At 37.8% G+C, this 22,798-nt stretch overlaps 2 protein-coding genes across 9 annotated transcripts in view; one reads left to right on the plus strand and one right to left on the minus strand.

The window, feature by feature from the left end:
• The window catches only part of irf10 (interferon regulatory factor 10), a 137,894-nt gene that overhangs the window by 86,853 nt on the left and 28,243 nt on the right, over nucleotides 1-22,798 (minus strand). Inside the window, exon 9 of one of the 4 annotated variants that reach the window (XR_010892860.1) lies at nucleotides 3,283-3,352. Coding sequence is in view for 3 of the 4 variants with exons in the window: in XM_067371246.1 (XP_067227347.1) it covers nucleotides 3,323-3,352 (30 nt within the window). In the remaining variant the exon portion in view is untranslated. Of the gene's footprint in view, nucleotides 1-2,104; nucleotides 3,353-22,798 lie in introns of those variants that run through there. The other 3 variants (XM_067371246.1, XM_067371247.1, XM_067371245.1) reach the window with 3 other exon arrangements.
• Nucleotides 1-22,798, plus strand: part of zmp:0000000926 (mediator of DNA damage checkpoint protein 1) — a 55,456-nt gene that overhangs the window by 12,734 nt on the left and 19,924 nt on the right. For 2 of the 5 annotated variants that reach the window (XR_010892859.1, XM_067371239.1), the window contains exons 1-2: nucleotides 18,042-18,222; nucleotides 20,378-21,862. Coding sequence is in view for 4 of the 5 variants with exons in the window: in XM_067371239.1 (XP_067227340.1) it covers nucleotides 20,522-21,862 (1,341 nt within the window). In the remaining variant the exon portion in view is untranslated. Of the gene's footprint in view, nucleotides 1-18,041; nucleotides 18,223-20,377; nucleotides 21,863-22,798 lie in introns of those variants that run through there. The other 3 variants (XM_067371241.1, XM_067371242.1, XM_067371240.1) reach the window with 3 other exon arrangements.

The raw sequence follows: 22,798 nt of genomic DNA on the forward strand, positions 1-22,798 counted from the left end.
CCACTGCATTGTCACCCAGACTCAACCATGTGGAAAGTAAATTTCACTTAACCAAACCTCTTTCTAGAGACCTTGGTGTTGTATATTCAGTATATAATTTGCTATTTTATATTATATAAAGCTAGTTGATAACAAATAGTTTTTTTTTTTTTTTATTATTATTTGCTTGATGCATAATAAGGTTCTTCTCATTATGTAAAGATAAATTGTTGTTTCTCTAAAAATAAGATAATGTATCTCTGCCATAGCAACACCCAAATGAATCACTTGTATTTTATGAATCTTATGTACTTTATTCCTTTATCTTACCTAAAAATCTTTGATTGTCTGTATTGTCATGGTGAAATTCCTGGCGGATACTTCGCAATCAGAGAAGGAAAGAGTCATCTGACTCTTTCACACTCACTTTAGGTGTTGTGTGACCAAAACACAAAATGTATATGGTGCCACATGTGAAAATGCCTCATGTGAGGTTAAGTTTAACTGCTACACTGTCCCCAGTCTAAAAAATGTAGCTTTTCCAAAACAGGGGTCTCTATCCCTGCTCCTGGAGAGCTACCTTCCTGCAGATTTCAAGTTCAACCTTTCTCCATCACATCTGTTTGTAATTTTCAAGTAACCAGTTAGTTGGTTCAGGTTGGAGCTGAACTCTGCAGGATGTGAAGAAAGGTCTTACTACTAAACAAATAATACTGTTCATTAACTTTTCCATTCAGAAGTAACACAGTTTCATATAATTTAATTGATCCACGCAGTTGCAATAATGGTTATCCTTTGGTGGCTGATTATAATCCCTGTATCTCTTGAAATAATGGAGAAATTACTCACATAGCCATCTGGTTGCTTTGAGAATTGCACTTTACCAAGTTTATTTGCAGATCCACTAAAATGGATAAAATAGACTAAAATAGAACTAGTGGAGGTTTAGTGAAGTACAGGCTACACATCTACTAGCTCATAGGACTTCAGTACTACTGAAATGCTACCAGGAATGTGTCCAAACAAGAGAAAGAATATCAATTCTAGAAATACTTCTAATCCTAGGAATACTTTTAGCTGTGCTGCTATATGTCATGAGTGAGCAGTTTTAATTAACAAAAAGACAGACAAGAGTGACTAAAACAACTACTTAATAAATACTATGAATACTTAGGGAAATAAAGTGCATAAGATTGATAAAAGCACGTGATTAAGTTGGGTGTTACTGTGGCAGAGTTATATTATCTTATGGAACTATAAAAAGTTGTTTCTTTGAAACTAAGTAAAACAAACCTTATTCTGAACTCAGCTAAATAAACTGAATAATTATTTGTTATAAATCGATATCAGCTACATAATATTTAATGCAAGTTAGAAAAATCATACTGAAAATACACACTAATGCTAACGTCTCTGTAAAGAGCTATGGTTGATCCACTGGTTGTGCTGGGCATTGCAGTGGGAGAAAGGAGTTGGATTCTAGTTCAACAGCCTTGAACAGAATTCTGGGGAACATTCAACTCCTGGAGCATCAAAAAGGTTGATGTAGTCTGGAACACACAATTGAAGGTACATTGGAGGTGAAGGTTCTGAAGTTGTTGCAGAAGGTCCTGGCAATCTAGAATGAGCCGTGAAGAAAATATTTGCTTGTGGGGGGCACAGAGCAGGACAGGTTTGCAAATTTGCACGTTCCTGTTTCAGCAATGTAATTGGGTGTTGGGATCTGGTCTAGAACTTACTTGCATAAGTTTGAACAGTGTAAATACAGTTTTACCTATGCATTATTCACTTTCCAAACCTCTTTCAGTTTAACAGAGGCATCGTTCTGTACGCATACAGTACAAATTTATTCTTGTAAGGGAAAATTTAGCTCAGAGAGAATTAATAATTGTATTTACAGAGAATTTTGACAAAATCACTTTTTTACAGTTTGATAAAATGAATCACCCAGCACCGAACTGAACGGGGCGTAACTATTAACTCTGTGACGGATACTAAGATCCGTAGTATAGTGAAAACACTATTTATTAGCACAGTAACAAGATTTAAGACATCTAACTTGTGAGCACAGTAGACAAGACACATCTTTAAATACAGACTTTATTGAAGAACACATAAACACACACTCACTCATTCACACAGTTACAGAAAGAAAGTGAGAAAAGAATTACTTTTAAGAAAGCGAAAGAGTGAAATCCCAAGTTTCTAGCAATGTAATCCTTAATGCATACATGCAAAAGGCAGATTTTGCATATGCACAATTTTTTTAAATTCTAAAACTGCATATAGGGCAGAATCTGCCCAAAATTCCCTTTAGAAATACTAATCAGCTGAAGATTGTGCATACATGCACCCCCACCCCGTCTCCTCCCCAAACTATATGGAGCTTACAATGCCTAATTTTACTAAGCATATCTTCATCTGCATACCATTTTCCTATGCATATTTCCACCCATAGCCTACTGTTACAGTGTGCTGCCACATAGAGAACAAAGGCTTGGATTGAGAGCAGCAATATTACTTTATTTTACAAAACTAAACTCCAAACATAGTGCACCAAAACATAGACAATAACCGACAAACTCAACAAACAAATACAGGGTTTTATATGTATATACACAAGAAACCAAACAGGAGGAGTCCATGGGGGCCTCTCTCTATGTAGAAATTACATTCCAGGGGCACTGCGATACGACCGAAAAGGGCACTTTCACTTTCACGATTAAAGGGGCAGGGGATGTCCCCCCGGCATCTGCCGCCCCCGCCATTACCCCAGTGTGCATTCATTTGAATCCATAGCATGCACTCCAAGCATTAGCGTGAATGTGTATGGATATTTTTTTGTGTGTGTGATAATAGTGATCTAGTTATTTAATTTTCCTTAATAGCTGTGGGCTACGAAGCCCCTAAGAGGACATGGTGGTGGAAAAAAAATTTGATGGGAGGAAAAAATAACTCAATGCTTTTTCATTATCTCAAAAATGTTTTCAAAACTTTTGTGTTCTTTGTGAGCGAACGCAAAGTTTCTTGGGGTAATGCAAACATTTTACGGGAGAATGCAAAAGCATTTTTTCCTCAAATCTCTCTTATTTTTTCTTCACCACATCCCTTTAGGGGCTCCGTAGTGAACTGTGGAAGAAAAAAAAAACTTTTAACAGATTCCTTATAGTGATGTGATGTGAAGGTACAACAGATTCTGCTGGTGGTGTGTTAGATTGAAAAAAAATCTCTCAGTTCTCTCTCACTATGATAACGATTACACACACACTTCAGCACACACACATGTAACTATTCCATACTCACCTCTCACCTCATCTGAGATCACGCTCTCTCCTCCTCACCTTCACCTCCTCTGGTCTTCCGGAGAGTTCTGCTGCGTCATAAAGATTTCAGAGCTCAGAAACATGATCAGCCCAAAGAAGTGCTGCACACAGGAAAAATGATTCACAGCACAGAAATGTAGATGGAACGCTAAACATTTGAATTCATAAAACACGCCTTTAATGCTCTATTTGTTGAATTTTATTTCTCTGTATTTTATGTGCACATGTTTGCAATGAAGATTAATTTTAATTCATTTTGGATGTGTGTGTGTGTGTGTGTGTGTGTGTGTGTGTGTGTGTGTGTGTGTGTGTGTGTGTGTGTGTGTGTGTGTGTGTGTGTGTACAAGAGTTATTTAATAACTACTTTCACAACATGCCATTATGTTCATTTTAAAATATCAAACAGAAAATTACAAATACATTAAAAATCCATGTCAGTTAGCTTCGTATTAAATGTAATAAACACATCTTAAATATCTTTGTATTTTAACAAAACGAACGATGAGTCATCTTGCACTTATATTTGGCAAATGTTTGTTCCAAAATGTCCATGTTATTAAGATGGTCAATAATTTTCTTCTGGCTAATAACAACTCAATAGCTATGTTGTCAAGTATTCAATGCTTTAATGTGTCTGTCTGTACAGATTTTGAAATATGCACCGCTGGGGTTTCTGGGCCCCCTTGGCTAACTTTTCCGGGTGAAGGTGGGGGTTCAGGGTGCCAAAGTTCTCCGTCAGTGGGAGGGTGTATGTGTTAAATAGTGACTGTTATTATAGATATTAAAAAGTGACACAACCCACCTGTATTTCAACATCATTTGTTTTATTTAAGGGCTAAGACAATGGAGAGAAACATTGAAGATGAACCCTGGTTTCTCTTTTTTTCCTTTTTTGAAACATCTAAAATTTTACAAATGAATGTCATACATGTAATCAGAAGCAACACAGCAGATCTGTTTTCAATGATTTGCTATTCAATCTAGTCCCATCCAAACAAGTGTCTATTTAAAGAGTGTGCCAGTATTCTCCTTCAGATACATGTCTTCAAAGAGAATGCTGACGCTGCATCTGCTGGACAGGAGTTGTTTGTGTGTGTGTGTGTGTGTGTGTGTGTGTGTGTGTGTGTGTGTGTGTGTGTGTGTGTGTGTGTGTGTGTGTGTGTGTGTGTGTGTGTGTGTGTGTGTGTGTGTGTGTGTGTGCGCGTGTGTGTGTGCGCGTGTGTGTGTGCGAGTGTGAGTGTGTGGAGATAAAGAGACATGTAGTGTGTAGTGTACAGTTTTGGTTTGACTCAGAGGTTTCTATGACACCATGGACTCTCAGAGATAGAGGGTTTGTGTAGGATGAGTCTTCTATAACATTTTCTCTTCTACTGCTGTCTCTTTCTTTTTCTGCCCTGCCCTTTTGACATGACATTATATTTTTTCTATCTTCAATCTCTTCTACTTTTTTTCTCTCTCAACAGATTCATATCTCAGTTTCTCCCACTCATGTGCTCACTTTAGTGTGAATTTACAGTTGATTCGGTTACTATAGCTCAGTGTTTCTCAACTCCAGTCCTCGGGACCCACTGCTCTGCACATTTTGTATGTATCCCTTATTTAACACACCTGATTTAGATCATCAGCTCGTTAGGAGAGACTGCATGAACTGAACTGAGTGTGTCAGATAAGAGAAACATACAAAATGTGCAGAGCAGTGGGTCCCGAGGACTGGAGTTGAGAACCAATGCTATAGCTGATGTTCTTTACAATTACTCATTAATTCCCACAATTCATTACAATTAAATGACAATTGTATGCTATGATTTTACAATGAACAAGGACAGGAAATAACAGTACATTAGTAGTGTTGTAGAATAACAATGATTAGCTCTGACTGCATTACTGTAGTCTACTGTATTCTGTTTTCTAAATTTGCTGTATAGACCAGATCTGTCTTGGCCTTTTCAACTTCTCCTATTAAAAAAGTATTAGTTCATCAAAATTAAAAAATTGTTATATAACATGCAGCAATCTTACATATTTTCTCCTATTTTCATTTCATTAAGTGCAGGTTTATGCAAAATGACCATATGCTACATCTTGTGCAATTTTCATGGCAACTTGCTAGGTGTGAGTGAAAAATGCTTCCATTCCCTAATGTGCAAACTCTGGGTGAATTCATGAAAATGTAGTAGGTCCATGTAAATGAATTGGCATAAAACTATGTTGTGTTTCAGTATAGCAGTTAGTGATTACTTACAATCTCTACACTGCAAAAATATTCTGTTAAAATTTACGAGAAAAAAAAATAGTTTCGCAGTTGCAGTTAGTTGCAGTTGCAGTTGCCAGAAATTCACCATTGTACAGTGGAAGTGTTTCAGGGTGTATTACAGAATGATATAATAGTGCCTGTTTACAACTTACAACTGTATATTTCGTTAGGTGAAATAATGTTAATATACCGATCTATCTAACCTACCAAACCTATTGGTTAGATTTAGTATGTTTCATGTTACATATCTGCTAGATGCCTTAATCATTAAACACCATTTTGAGATCAGTTGTTTTAGAATAACTTGAATAAAAAATGTTTTCAGATATCCATGTGATATTCTCAGCAGGATCACCAAGGATAGGATTTTTTTTTAAATTATAATTCTACCTTGAATATATACTATGAAAGGATATGCTAAGCATCATTCTAGTCATTTAAAATAAAAAAATAAAAAAAATAAAAATCACAAGTAACATTGTTGCTAAGTACACACATAGTTGACAATATAGTTGACAGTTGTTTAGGTAGCAAAGTTCTTTTGAAACAACACCACTGTCTATTTTAACATCCTAAGCTGTAAAATGCCTGTAAACTATGACTTAAGCAACTTTATAGTTCAAATAATGTATGTTTTGACAAAAAAAAAAAAAAAAGTGTTATAAAATGTTAACCCTTACATTTCAGCCTAATAAATGATTATGTATAATTAGTTTAACCGTTAAATGCATGACTGTTTCGCCAATCATTCTCACATATTCAGGTCTTTATCGACCCGGATCTATATCTAACACGGAAGGATCTCTACCTGTTGTGATAATATAAAACTCCTCTGGTATTAGAGTAACAATTACAGAAGAATAAAATAAATCGTATTTTGTTACCTTTTGGAGCTTGAAAGGGCTCAGTTTGAGCAGATGTTTTTTGCCATCCTCACTGTCCTCGTCAGAGCTCATTTCCCAGTAAATTCAGCAAATAATGGGCTAGTTTTATATTTGAGGTCACGAATATGAGCCCATTCGCAATCTCAAACGTATTCTCAAAACGATATAATTTTATAAATTTTCAATATTATTATTAATTATCAAAAATCAATATTTCAATCGCTAACAGTTTATTCAGATTCATCCTGTAACAGTTACAGTCATATTTGATTGCGTTTAGTACTCGCTCTGCAGTAAAATCGCTGAGCCATTTCATGTTTTTCTTATTATATAATTTTCTGTCTGAATGAGTCGTCACTTCAGCATTGTGTTTTAGACATTGTCACCTTGTGGAATAAAGGTGAATTGCACTTATTCTGTCATCTAAGATTCAATTATTGTTGTGCAGAAAAAATGTACGTACACTCATACACACCTCGGGCTGGGCTGCATTAATGCACGGGCTTAGATGGGCTTCAGCCCAGGGCCCCGGGCTGAGGGAGGGCCCTGATAATGCCAGAAAAAGTATATCCACATTTTATAATGTGATGACTGTCCCTTTTATATCGCTTTGCTTTGAATACATGTGTGGTCCTGCGCGTTAAGTGCATCAAGACACACCGCGTCTAACAGCAAGAAACTCACAGTATCAGTATCTGGACAACGCGGACAGACCCAGTGGCGCTGCCTGTGTGCGTACACTCATAGGACTCGTTCACACAGAATGTGTTTTTGCTTTGTAAAACACGAGACGCGGACAGTGGAATGGGGAAAACCGCAAGGTCTCGAGATGCTTTTTAAAACTTTTTTAACTTAGCTGAACTGATTCATGGCTTTAGAATGCCATTTTTTGCGTGAGATGCTGCAAAAGACACGAGCGCAACGGTTCTGCACGTCCTTCTAGCGCATGTTTACATAGAAAAACAAAGAAAAAGTAGCGCAATGAAAAAAGTAATGAAAAAACACGTTCTGTGTGAACAGCCCCAAATAAAACAATGTGTTTGAATTTTAAAGACGTGGTGCGGCGCTGCGCTTCTCAACAGATGTGCGAACCTTCACTCACTGAACCCTGTAGTCATCAGTAGTCCAATAAAAATACAAATCATACAAAAATACAGTTTCTGAAAACGTTCAATGAGGTACTGTACTTAAAATGTTGAAATGTTGAAATTAACAATGAACAATACTTTTATTAATCTTACAGATGGAATCTTATTATAAAGTGTTACCATTTCATATAAATCCAAACAGTCAAAGAGGACCATCTTTAAATATCCACACAAAGGCCATAGCATTGACATTAGACACATATTGTATGCATGTATAGCCTACATTATTTGCTTCCTTTTTACACTTTATTTGCTTCCATTTTAGAACACTGATCATTATTTAAATAAGATTTGTATTGTATTACAGTGATTATAAAAGAGAACTGAAATCGAATGCATTTCTGATTTGTTTATTTATGTCTGCTGCATGACGATACAGTTTGCTTTCTCATGACAATAATTTTATTATGCAACTTTGCTGCATAACGAATCGATAAAAGTGACCAGCTGGATATAAACTAATGCAAATAGATGGTAACAATCATGACATTAAACATTTGGGTCGAATTTGTGTGTTTTTGTCACATTGTTTTAAAGATCAAAGTGCAGGATAAAAAAGTAATTTTTGCCTTAAAGAATTAATTGATTCTGAACTGCAATGTAACAATGTAAAAATTTGCGTAATGGCAGCCGGTTGCAACATCAATTTTGACCCGCCTTCAAACACTGAGACTTCAAATAGCTGAGACTGGAAGAGTTTGGTTTGTGTTGTTGACATGTTGACATGACATCTTTACGGTTGAAAGCAAATCCACTTTGCATGCACTTCCAAAAGACGAGGACTCGCGCTGGAATTAATACGGTCAAACTGACGCCTTTGTTACTGTTCTAATCTGCGTCTCATTTCAGAGGCTGCATCCTCCGGGGGTCGTATTTGAAGGCTGCATACATCATTAAGTATGTCTTATTTAAGAAAAGTAACCATAATAAAATTGATGAATATTCCTTGTGAGGTGCAAAATGCTGTATTTTCTTTCTTACTTTGCAATCCAACGGTTGTTTTTCTTAAATGAGCCAGCCTCAATGATGTATACAGCCTCCAAATGCGACCTTCGGAGGATGCAACCTTCGAAATGAGTAGCCTGTACAAATAGTTCAGACTATGCGCTTATATGTAGTTCACACAGTGATATTTATATTTTATAACAGACCAATTGGTTTGGATGTTTTGGTAATGGTATTTATCCATGCAAAATAAAAGGCTGATAACTTTCACTTTGTGATTAAGAAGATTGAGTGAATGTAGGTAATAGTTCTGGTGAATGAAGGGCCCCCTAAAGAGGTAAAGCCCAGGGTCCCCTTGTAGTCTTAATGCGGCCCTGACCTCGGGTCGTTTATGACCCTATACAATTTTTACAAAAAATGAATTCAAAAATAGGCATTCTTTTATAATTTTATGATTTTTTTTTTCTTGTTATATTCTTTATAATGAATTAATTGAGGAATACCAAGAAGGATGATGTCTAACTTTAAAAAATGAATGAGGAGGAGGGTAGTGAATGACGTCCTGGGTCACTAAAGACCCGAGGTATGCATTTAAGGGTTAAATAAAATGGTAGACGGGCTGAATGAAAATGCAAATTCGCTCTGACAGGTGGCACAGAAATACAGCGGTTATCCTTGTACACAAAGCAACACTGTGCTTATAAACATACATTATTAGGCCTAATACGGAGGTACTTTTACAATGAACGCTTACCAGGATCAACTAAACACTGGATTTTCAAAAGTATGTGAAGTTCACTGCTTCATTGTTGCAGTTAACTTGCACAATGTTCTTGAATGAATTGTTTATTAGATACACGCTGGTCTGTTATTGCAGGGACATCAACTTTACATTTCCCCCCAACATTGCTGCCGATTAATTCATATCCATCTTGACAACATGTTATTGTAGATAAAATACTGAAAAAACAAAAATAAGAAAACTTTTACATAAATGTGTTCAAAATTTCCATCATCATATGCTGGTTGCATGGTGCATGGTTAAATTAAGCTTTTCAAAGCTTTGAACGAAATGGTTCGTAAAATGATTGCTCCGTAAAATTATTCACTGCTTCAACTGCTTCGTAAAATGATTCACTGTTTCAAATTGTTCAAAAAACCACATGCTGGTGACCCCTGCTGGTCAGAACAGTGGAAATGCAACAAAAACAGACGTGCATAAAACACCCTTTAAAAAACATTACAAATGTTTTATTGAAAGTAAAATCTATCAAATGCAATTAACTAATCATCTAATAAGATTAAATTTCAAGTGTCTGTGTATGTGTTCTTTTATGAATTTTCAGGGCTTGTTTTATTTGTTCTATGGCTCAGCTAAACAGGCCAATAAGAAATTATTATCCTTTATTATTAGTAGAAGTTGTAGTAGTAGTATTCATTTAGCTACAAATTAAGTATTTCATCAATATAAATGTTTCATTCAAAGTAACATCTTAGGGTTACGTATGTAGCCCAATTCCCTGAGAAGAGAACGAGACACTGCGCCATGGCATTGAGGCTATGGGAACACCTTGAAATCATTGCCAGTAGCGGTTTTAGGCACGGGCGACGGGGTGGACGGGGATGGTTGATCCACACCAAGGCTGCGTTCCAGTTCGGTTTTTAAATGCCCTTCCCTTGCTAACTTCACTCGGTCTCGTTGACTCGGATGTACATCATTGCTTACGTTGCACGAGTGCCCACTTCTGGCGGAACCTTTGTATGGGCTGAACTGGAACGTCTTAAGCCCTTGATCACTTGGAATCCGCAATGGAGCTGATTTATTATTTATTTTTTCCCCTTACAAAATTGTTTAATACAGCATTCTATATGTATATATGTGTGTTTTAAATGTTTAAAAAATAATTAATATATCATAGAGTTGTTTGTGGTGGGGTAAAATAAACGCGATATGCGGTGACGTCACAATCGTGTTGCATTGTGGGTTATGGAGCTGCCTGAAGTGTACATATGAAGTAGACTCGCTCCCTCGGTCAAAATCGAGGGAGCGAGGGTCTGTCCATATAAACTTCCCTCGTCCACTTCACGAAGTGGAACGCACTTCAAAATGGCGGCAGGGATTCCCCCGAGGGGAAGTGTGTAGGGAAGTTCGCGAGAGCGTGTCTAAAACCGAACTGGAACGCAGCCCAGTAATATAATTAATAATAGGCTAAAGTCAGTCACACACCTCGACTTTCTTCCAAATAATGCACATTTCATTCATAATGTTATAATACATATTTTATTTGTATAATATTCTTAATATTTTTTGTTGATAATGATATTGTTGCTCTCTGCTTTTGTTACTTTTTATATATCTGATTGTATATATTTTTGGCATATTAATATAGTGTATATTTATTTAAGTTCTGATAACTTCTACTCATATTTTGTGCAGAATGGTGTTCATTGTCCTTTGGCAATGTTGGAGGTGGAAATTATGCACCTTAAAAAGTGTGTTTGCTGTTTAAATTGCAATAGTTAATAACTTAATTCTCTTAAGTCTGGCTTTCTAATGAAGGATTTGTGCAATTGAGAAATTACCACTTATGTTGTTATAACAAAATATAACTGTTTGTGCAGAACTTTGTTTGTTATTTGTGTGTGTGTGTGGGGGTTTGGGGGGGGGCTCGAAAGGGGTCTCGCCCAGGGTGTATTTCAATGTAGAACCGCCACTGATCATTGCCCATATATACAGCATGAGTCATATTACGTCACTGTTGGCATGAATATAAAAAGGCTGCATTAAACATCAAATTTGTCTGAAGGAAGATGTGCAGGCATGCCTGAAGTATGGAAACTTGACGCAGTGTCTCGTTCCCTTCTCAGGGAATCGGGTTACATAAATTTTATTTCCATCTAGAGGTGCATAATTTTTTGGTCAAGATCTTGTATTGACAATCCAAGAGTCAAGCACGTTGTAAAGTGTACTCCAGCACAATTTCAATTAATTTTATATGTGGACTCAGAGGTATCAATTAGGGATGTCCCGATCACGTTTTTTTGCCCTCAAGTCCGAGTCCGAGTCATTTGATTTTGAGTATCTACCGATACCGAGTCCCGATCCGATACTTCTATAATACATAAAAAAGAATAATGAAGAGCGAAAAAACAGATCCAGGAACAGTGCTTTTCAGGTTTTTCAGGTATCTAACAGTAGTTTTCATGTACAGAAAATGTATAAAGTAATCAAATATAAAATATAACTGCAAATTATCTTCACTGTATGAAATAAATCGTCGCTGCCCGATGAAACTCACGTATGTCCAAAACGGTTACTTTTCAGGAAGTGAAAAAAAACACCGTATTTCAAAAGCAGTTGAATGTAGCGTTGTCATACTTGGTACGGCATCTTTACATGTAACCATATTCTTGCCAGTGTAATGATATAATCCACATTTGACCAAAATTGAGTTTAAATGGACATACGTGCATATTTTACAATAATGGTGGGTGATACGCATTCTTCCGATCATTAATTAGAATGGCCAAGTCGCGTTTCATATTGACAGATGAATACGCAGTTTATTAAATAGCCTACGTCTTAGTTTATTAAATACGCTTAGTTTATTTAATATTAATTATAAATTTATTAAATGTCTCTTGCAAACTATGAAGGGACAATGAATCAATACACTGACATGGTAATGCTAGACAGATACTTTGTTTGCACAGTCCTACCGTAATTTTGTCACTCCTAGACGTATGTCTGGCGTCAGGGGGGAAACGTTTACCCCGATAAAGGAAAGTCATTGTCTCACCAGGCTATGTTTATTTGGCAATGTAACCTCACAGTGTTATTCGGCTATCCAGTGCTGAGCTTCGATGAAACATCACGAGACCGGCGAGATGCTTCCACAGGGCGGGAGATACGCAGCGTGATTGACAGCTTTACACCAAATGGATATACGTGAAAATCAGATGACATGATTTCACAACTTTTCATTGGCCATTTAGATATGTGAAGCATACTGTATACAGAAATGAACCTGGACATTCAATCCGTCGAAAAATCTCAAAATCGGCAAAATAGACATATGCGGTTTTCATCGGACAGTGACGAAATAAAGATTAATCATTATTGAAGTTACAAAAACTATTCAGTCAAGAGCCGTGAGTGATTTCTTTGTTATTTGTTGTTTGATTTAACATTAAAAACAGGCAGCAGGAATAGTTTTTATTCCCTTTAAGACATGCACGATCCAGTACATATACTGTTACACATGCGCTGTCTTTTTCAACTAATATACGTTCACTTAAGACATAACTGACTATGTTTGCTAGGATACTCACCAAGATGGGCATGTTGACATAATTTTTGTATGAATTTGTCCACTGAAGCGCAAGACTTGAAAGAGAACTCCGTATTTGCGCGCTGACTGAAATAAGTGTGTGCGCGCTTCAGATGAGCGTACACAAATCTTCTCACAGCGCGCGAGCGCTCTTTCGCGTCTTGTTCTTGAAGGTTTAAATCAGCAAGGCTTAAATGAGTTAGTTTACACTGCGTTCCAAATTATTATGCAAGTGACATATCAGTAAGATTTCAGTACAATAAACATTCAGATTTTATGTTTGTTTGTTTATTTATCCATGTCTTTTTAGATAACTGGTATAAACCCAGCTAACACACGACGTAACAGTTACGTAATGTATTCGTACTTTTTGGTAATGTCATGACTTACTAACTGACAACGTAACTACGACGTCGCATGCCAGTAATTTCATTACCTTCAGATTACCATCTCACAACGTTCCAGATACGTCCTCTATTCGTAATATATTGGTAATTCCATGACTTACTAGTAACGTAACTACAACGTTGTATGCCCGTAATAATATTACCATCAAATTACCATATCACAACGTCGTCAGTACGTTCTCCAAACGTTACAAGATTACCAAGGACGTTCCAGATACGTCCTCTATTCGTAATATAATGGTCATTCCATGACTTACTGGCAACGTAGCAGCAACGTCATGTGCTCGTAATTTCATTACCATCATTTACACATTCTTTATATGTTATTATTACCAGAATTTGCAATATAAAACGTGTAATTAAATGTCAGACACAAGACTGAAATGTCCCCTTAAGAAAAAAAATGTTTCTTTTCACCAAATCAGAGTATGGATGACTGGTTTTTATATATAGTGACGTGACATACAGCGCGCGCCTCCACAAATGTAGTGCGCGCGTGCCCACAGTATGTTGATAAGAGTGTAAAGTTAATTTTTCTGAGAGAAGAATTTATTTTTCCGAGGTGACAACGAATAAATGGCTTTTATAAAAATGTATAAAGTTAACTTTGGAAAGACGCAAAACCTTTTTTTATTGTTATGTTTACGTTAGTGCAGGTGGCCGTTAGAGTTGCCATGGCAACCGGGAAAACATTCAAGCTGCTGGAGAGGACAGCGTGACGTTTCTCCGTGTTTCTCGTCAGTTTTATAGCAATAAAGTTCAACAACTGCGTCAGATTGGTTAAGTAACATTACCCACAGTCTACTTTAAGTACTTTTGTTAATATTTTTACCTTTGTGATTTCCTTGATCGTCTGAAATATATGTTATGCAAAATGTTACGTTAGCATAGCATATGTTTTTAATGATACTGAGAGCAAAACGTCTTGAATGCTTTTATTTTATGTTTCGCTGTTTGCTATATGTTTTTATTTATAGTTTGAGTGTATTTCATTATTTTTATTTGGAGTTTTGTTCATGTTCTGTGTGTTTTTCAAAATAAATGAATTGAATTCATTTCGAGTCTGCATTCATCGTTCACAGCTGTTGGAATAGCCTTTACATTGGTTTGGGCAAATGAGGACATAAATTAGGTTAAACTACTGCATGTCCGCCCATAGAAAAATAAATAAATATAAGAATTACCAACTGATGACCAACACACAACTATTGATACACAACGTTGCCACGACGTCGCAGTTACTAACTGGCAACGTCACAAAATTACGTTGTGGCGACGTATAGGCACCTTTCACTTTTCCGGTTGCTAGTTACGTCGCCACGACGAAAGTTTGGTCACCAAATTACGTTGCAGTTACGTAACAGTCCCGTATTTTGGTTAGCTGGGAATCTCAGACAAAATAATTTCCCAGATCTATGGAAACCCTACTTAGAGGTTGTTCCACATTATTAAGCAAGTCACAGTTCTCATGCAATATGGGGAGGAAGAAAGATCTTTCTGAAGATGAAAAGCATGAAATGGTTCAATGTTGTGCAAAAGGCATGAAAACAACTAATATTGTGTGAAAACTGAATAGAGATTATCAAATTATCATAAGATTTGTGAGTGATTTAAAGCACTGCAGAACTCAGTCATATAAAGGCTTATTAATGAAAGTTCCTGTCAAAAAAATTAATTGTATTAAAAGGGCATAAAAAAGCCAGTGTTGAGCAGCAAACAGGTATTTGAAGCTCCTGGTGTCTCTGGAGTCTTAAGAAGCTCTCTATGCAGGCTGGCAGTTGTGTGTTAAGATGCATTTCAGCCACTCCAAACCAAAGCTCACAAAGAGAAACAGCAATTGCAATCGTGTTTCACAGCGCACACTTGTACATTGTTGAATCAAAAGACTAAAGGAGCAGATCAGCTTGATCAGCTTTGCTGCTTGAAAGCCATTTCAAATAAGCATCACAAAGAGGTTTCTTTCTCTTTGGTTCCTTGACTGAGAGTCAGCTATTACAAAATTCAGCAACAAAAACAAAACAAAAAAAAAAAATTCCATTGAACAAATGTCACCATAATGCTTCAGTGCTAAAAATGATTATTAAACTATTACCGCACAGTCTTATACATGAAAACATAGCATACAATCCTCAACAATGGTGACAATAATTATTCATACTGCAGTGCATGATGGGAGTTTTATTTTATGGCGATACCCAGCATGCACTGCAGCATGAAGCATTTAAAAAAAAAAAAAAATTGTATCACCATTGTTGAGATTCAATCAGGCAATCTCACAATGACAACATCATATAAAAGCAGATAATATCTACTCACTGTAAAACACTGACTTATCTGCTTTACAACAACATATGCATTGTTAGAGAAAAAAAATCTAACATAGAAAGTCAACGGTGAAGAGCCCAACTTAAGCAAACGCTGATCTCAATGACGGTGGTGTCTTTTTTCTTTTCTTTTCTTGACCAATAAAGCTAAAAATAAAGTAAATCTGGTTGGTAATATGTGAAGCTGGTAATGATGTTTCTGGAGATGTTTAATCAGATCTACAGAGATTTAATGATTTTTATCTTCAGTTGATTTCATCTAAGGCTGTGACTGAAGCCAGCTGTAGTTCTTGTGTTTCTCTTTTCTTCAGTGATTCTGCTTGTTAACAGCAGGTGTTCATCATAAATGTTCAATCATCACTTAATTAATAGCTTAATTATCTCATTAATGTTAACTCTACTTCAGTGTTATTTTAAGGCTATTTAAAGAGGGATCAAATGTACTCTGAGCAGAATTGATTTAACTTTGGGGATTTTGCTGTTTATCCTTCTCATTTTATCAAATATAAGCTTTCCACATTGTGTATGTTCCTCAGGTGTTGCACTAAAAGCATAAAAAGTAAACAAAATAGGGCCCTGTGCATAGGGAGGTGCTGTGTGAGATTTTGCTGTGCAATATATATATATCCTCAAAAATGCATTACCTGCTTTGCCTGACCCGTAGCTATGCCTCTGCCTATCATCCGTTATTTCCACCACTTGATCAAGTCATTCTTCTATAAACTTCATTGTATTGAGCTCTTTTAGACAGCATATTTGACTCACATCATGTTCTTTCAATGAAATCTCTAAAACACATTCACCCTATGGCTTGGTGACCCGAACATTACAATTATTTTTTACATTTACTACAATACACTTAGACACACAGCATTTTTTTTTTCCCTGTGCGGGTACAACATCAGAAGTGCGCAGCTTAGGAGGAGCAGTGGGCGTAAGTCAGAGGAGCTTTTCGTATGCTTTGGTGGTCAAAACCGAGGTTATGTGGTCTTCAAGCAGAGATGGCTTGTCGGCTTGCCTATGAGGCATTTGGGTTGTCTTTGGTATTTTAACTTATTCTACAAGGAATGTGGCTTCTTCATTGGCATTGGTTAAAGGTGCTTGCTTGGAAGATATTGGCATGAGGCTGGTCCTCTCCAAATACTTTTGTCAGATTTGTATGAGGCTTTGACTCCGACATCATAGGTTCTTTCTACAGGACGAACGTAAATCATATGTATATGTTTTTTTTTTTGTTTCTTTTTGCATCTGGCTTGTATGGTATATCCATGTGTGCTTGCTACACAGGTTAAGTAATTTGGCAGCAAAAGTTCATATGGCGTAATGTTATATAAATTGTTACCATTTCACTCAGCATTGAGTAGCAACAAAAGGGAACATTACCTGAGTGAGAATGAGACATTGCATATCTGGCCATACTCACTGTTGCTGCATGGGCTCATGCCTCATCTCAGAAACTCTGAGGTGATGATGCCAAGCAGAAACTTAGAAGCACCTCAGTGGCATCGCTTTAGCACCATCAGCCAATGAATTGGTGCAATTCTATGAGACTTCAGACCATGTGACCACTGGTTTCCTTCACACAAGTGTCTCATTAACACTTAGGGAACTAGGGTTACATATTACCCAAGACATTTCTCAGCTTCCAGATTCCAATCCAATTCAATAAAGGATTTTGATTCAGTAGGTTTTTGTGTGTGAGGCTACCCACGACAAAATGTCTCTCACTGTTTGACAGAAACTCAGATGAACATGCAAGAAACAGTATTTTTCTTTGCACACCTGGTTAGAACATTTCAGTTACCTGGTTATTATTCACACCTGGTTATTAAACTTCAGTTATGTAACACAATGCAGTCAGATGTGTTTTATGGTCAGAACACACCTATAAAGAAATTACCAGTAAATATGTCCAAATTCTCAGCCAAAAGAAACACTAGTCACCACAATGGCGACCTCTAATGAAACAGCTATGCTCTTGATTATTCCACAATGCTTCGTAATAAATTTGGAAATTTGTTGTTATGCCAGAAAATGACCTAGTGATTTCACGGTATAATGTAGTTTATTTATGATCAGAAAGTCTTCTAAAATCCTGGTCATAGTTTACAGTCTAATGATGTGCTTGAAACCAGAGCATATATCACTATCTATCTACATACTTATCACGTATGTAAATGCATATGCTCAGAGCTGAGAGTGTGTGTTCGAGAGCGATAGGATGAGTAGGAGTGTGTGTAATTACCCGTCTGTTACTGCATGTGTGTGTGTTTATCCCTTTCACAGTGAGTAAGGCGAGTGGGCGACAGCAGCAACTGGTCTGCCTGTGTGTTGTTGCACAGCAGACATGCCTCACACTGCACGATATTACTCATTTCCTTAGCCTTGTGTACATGCACTCACACACGCACAAACTCTCACACTTTTTCACAGTCAGCCTCGCAGCCCTTTCGACATGGTGTGACACCACAATTTGCCTGTAGATTTGCACACACCGTTGCCTTAGTGGTGTGTCTGTGTGTGTGTGTGTGTGTGTGTGGAAGAGATGCAGGTGTGATGGACTGCAGGAGTAAGTGGCGTCACACGGATATCTGCTCAGCACACCCCATCAAGGTCAGTCGCATCAGGTCAGCAGTGCTTTTCATTTTGATCTCGATCTAAGTCATTAACCCCATTTATGCGTGCTCGTGACGTGCTTAGAAGTTGTGTTATGTTATTTTTTTTCTGTAATCTGTGCTTTTCATTCTACTTTTTTTCTTAGCTTTTTACTGAAAGTACATAGTTTACTTTGTAATTATTTAGTATTCCTTTTTAGTATTTTCTATGTTCGTTTGGTTGTTTTTAGTAAGTCATCGAAGATCACTGGTTTTTCCACTAACAGTAGAACATGAGTTAACATAAAAAGAAGAAACTAGTGAGAATTAATAGACTGTGATGCTTCAAAAATAAACACAGTGTTAAGCCTCAATATTATTTGTGACAGTGAAATGTAATAAATGTCAGTTGCCAGTCTGATAAATGACAAAAATTGCTATGCTGTGCTGTCTGTAAGGATAGTGCTGGCAGTTAAAGACTATTTGTGTTTGTCAATTTGATTCTGTCACTGTTTGTCCTGTTTTCTACTCTGTGATTTTTTTTTTAAAAAAAGCTTTATAAAATCCTTTCTAAATGTATCTATTTGCAAAGCATTATACATGGTCCCTAAACATCATGTTAGAGTGATTTAATCTGTTACAAGAAGCAGGGCTGTAAAAATGATTTCCAGGGATATAAGGTGTAGAATGTATTTCAAAAACTGAATGTATAGGGTAATACTCATGGCATGTTTCATGCATGTTACAGCTGTCAGAATGCATGTAATATTTTAATTTTCTTATTTTTCAACACTCGAGATAATAACCAAGGACAAGCTCACAGAAATATAATTTCACAGAATTTGTTGTGTTCTATGACTAGGTCTTCTATTTTCCAACCCTTCCAGTTCTGATTAGAATTAAAAAAAAAAAAAAAAAAAAAAAGACCATAAAAATGCTTCTCATACTTTTTTTTTAGATTTAAATGTCTGCACAAAACTATGTTTAAATTCTACAAACAACAACACAAAAATAAGCATTTGTAAGTACTTGAGAGCTCAACATTCAGTCTTATGAGAAATTTGCAAATGCTTAGCTCTCTATTTATTATTCAAGTAAAAAAATAAAAAAATAAATTCTCCAAAAATTGCATTAGAACTTGAGTTCATATAAAATAAGGAACTTGTAAGAATGAATAGAAATGATCTCAATTCACTGTGAGAGTTCAGACTGAACAAACCAACTTTTCTTAAACTTGTTTTAGCAGCTTGCTCCTATGTGATGAGTTCTGAACACTTTGTCGGCCTACTTTTTCCTATAGAATCCCTATATAGCCCTCTTAGCCTTCTTTGGTCACTGTAGATGTATGGACTCAGTTTCCATGGAAACAACAGCAGGGTATTGGGTTCAGTCCATGCAGACAGTGTGGTAGACAGAGGCGTTGAGAAAGAGACCAGATGTGCTGGCAGCACATCGCAGTAAAATATAAGTGTCTATGGAGTGTTGAATTGACATTAGAGACACTGTCCCACATGAAGGTGTGAATGAAACAAGCATGTTTTATTGCTTTAAGGAGCCTTCTTTTGTGTGTGTGTGTGTGTGTGTGTGTGTGTGTGTGTGTGTGTGTGTGTGTGTGTGTGTGTTTTTCCCAAATGTCTCTGTATATCCCAAAGTGAACTTCAATCATGAGGTAACTTTTCCTTTCACTACAATATCAGTTCATTCTGGAGTTTAATCACAGTTTAATGAACAGAGGCAGCCTATATAAGAACTGGCATGTAGTCTCTTGCCATATTTGTATGTGTGCGGGTGAGAAAATGTTTCTTGAGTGTGTGTATCAGTATATGTTTTGTGTGTTTGTTGGTACCACAACAGCAATATGGTGATAATCAAATGGAAGTTATATTTAGGTCAGATCAGAGTCTGAGTTTGCCAATTTATTGCTCCCACTAAAAAGCTTTCAAAAGAGAAGTTCTACAGAATAGAAGATAATCATATATAATGGCCCCAGCAATTGTATAGATCTTAAAATGTATGTTAAATGCGATGAACTAAATCTGTGGTTAATCTACTAGGACCCTGATTTCATACATGCAAAATACTGTATTTAGGTACTGCACTGATTCTTTTGTCATGTGCAAATATGGTTTTGGGTCAAGCAAGAGGTCAGTCATGTTTTTTTTTTTCTTCTTTCCCTTTCTCCTCTCAGGTGAGTGGGAGTTCTGAACGTGGCCGTGTGTGACACGTTGCGTGCGTGATGCTGATCAGCAGAAGAAAATGTCTCTCTCCTAGCCCCTTGTTTTCCCCAGCCCATGTAACCTAGTGTGGCCCAGAAGGCCCGGGGGATTGTCCCATGAATCCAAGCCCAGACCGCAGCAAGGAGTGTCTCCCCCCAAAAAAGCGGGAGTCCCGACAGGGCTCGTCAGATCAACAAGCCCCAGAGGATGACTTCAAACCCCCTGCCCCTTTCCGAAGCCGAAGGCAGCATCACTCCACCGAGGGTCACAGAGAGAGTGGGGATCTTCTACCACCCCCTCCCCCCATGCTGCCACCTCTTCCTCTGTCGTTGCCTTGGCAGGTGTCCTATACCCCCTCCATGCATCACTCGTACTTGCCGGTCCAGGTGGGAGAGCGGCGAGGGTCATCTTCGGCATCCTGGAGAGAGCCATTGTGTGGGCGGGGTATGGATGGAGGACTGGAGCATACCATTCCCCACCACTCTCGCTGGCTGAGCAGTGACATCCCCCCCATTAGTGTGCAACCACTCATCTCTGTGCCCACATTCAAGAGTGTCTACACAGCCGAGTCCAGGGAAATGTGGTCCTACGGCCCCAGTCGTCGGGACTATAGCTCATCTCTCTTCTCCCCCCATCTCTTTCCACAACCTACAGTTTATCCCCATGACACCCTCCCTGACAGCAGACTCAGGTACCAAGGCAGACGGCCCAATGGTGTTGATAGCCCAGACAGCAGGTCTGGACCTAGCAGAAGGTTGCCCTCTTGTGATGACTATGGGAATGACAGTGTAACCAGATTGGATGGTCCACATGCCAATGGCAGGAGAAGACAGGAGAATACATCAAGACAGACCCTTGGAAGAGGCCTTCTGCCACGAGAGAACACAAGTTCACATTCCTCATCATGGGAGAGGGACCGTCGGGGAACACCCAAAGCTCCAATGCCCCCCTCATCAGACACAAAAACAGGAAAGGCAATTACTTCTCAGGACCATTTTGGTGTTAGTGCCTCTCAGGCTGGAGCTCAGATCTACTATGCTCTGGGGTCCCTTTGCCCTTCTGCTCAGCAGAACCCTCATGCATATCCACAACTTAGTCCTTCTGTGTCCTGTTCCCCAAGGAATTCCCAGTACTCCCTGCAAAGCCAACAAAACAGCCATGGGGTTGAGACAGAATGGGATCCCTCTGCAGGGTCCTACCGCCCTCCTGTCGCTGTGCTCACTGGCCCTGACCCACCCCCTTCTGCAGTCCTACCTCATTTTGCCAAAGGTTCCCTGATTGAGCTGGCTGGTGGCCATCTGAAGAGGGTGGAGGAGCTGAAGACGGAGGATTTCTTACGCAGTGCTGACACCTTGCCTGAGTTTCACCTGAGCACCTGCACTATTCTGTTAATCTCGCCAGGACCCACTTATGGCTTCAACCACTTGCAGGTCTTACTTACAGACCGCAACACTCAGGTGAGTCTAGCACAACAATGTATACAGAAATCAAACTATGATGCCAAGTCAAGTGAAGCCAAATTTTATTAAGGGACCGCTTTATTAATTCTGTAGGGTGCAAAATGATGAAAATAAGGAAGGGAATTTTGAAAACTAAAAATCGAAAGCACAAGTAAAACATGACAATTGACCTGAAAGCTCTTTGTATAACTGATAAAGTATAATGGTTTTGTTTTTTTTTTTTTGTTTTTTGCATGTTCAAGTGGCTTAAATAAAAAGAAAGAAAATTAGCCTAGTAAATTTTATTTTTTACATTCAGCTAAAATACGTTCATTCCCTTCCAAGCAACTGAAAAGGCTACTTAGAATCCATATGAAGTCCCTTGAAACACTCACAGTAACAAGTTATTGAATGTGTTGATGTAATTTTCTCTGAAACATGAAGTCAGGGAAGGACATATCAAGCCACAGCTTATGTGTCTATAATAATACGAGGAGCAGGATGCTTCAGATTCTACAGAGCATTTGATTGGATAGAAAATGTGATGAGAAGCTGGGTGGTATTCCAGAAAGCAAGGTTAACTTACCAACACATATGATGAACTCTCAGTTGATTAACCCAAACCTTCCAAAACCACGGTCTGTAGTAGGTTCAGTCAACCCAGAGTATGAAACTCAGAGTTAACGGTGACCACACAAAGACATACATAATGCTTTTCCACTGTCAGGCCAAACCGCTCTCTTTGCTTAACTCTTCCATTCTGCGCCGATCCAGGCTAGCAGGCACGGATATGGTGTTATTTTCCACTGTGGGGCTGATAACAGAGCTCTTTGGAATGTAATACAAATGCGTCAGTCGTTGCCTTGGTAATGTAACAGCTGAGTTTACAGCTGTATAAGATATAAATAAAGGCCGCGTTATGGATGATGATCAGGTATTTCTTTTAATTCTATT

The sequence above is a fragment of the Chanodichthys erythropterus genome, chromosome 20, assembly GCF_024489055.1.
Source record: "Chanodichthys erythropterus isolate Z2021 chromosome 20, ASM2448905v1, whole genome shotgun sequence".
NCBI lineage: Eukaryota > Metazoa > Chordata > Actinopteri > Cypriniformes > Xenocyprididae > Chanodichthys > Chanodichthys erythropterus.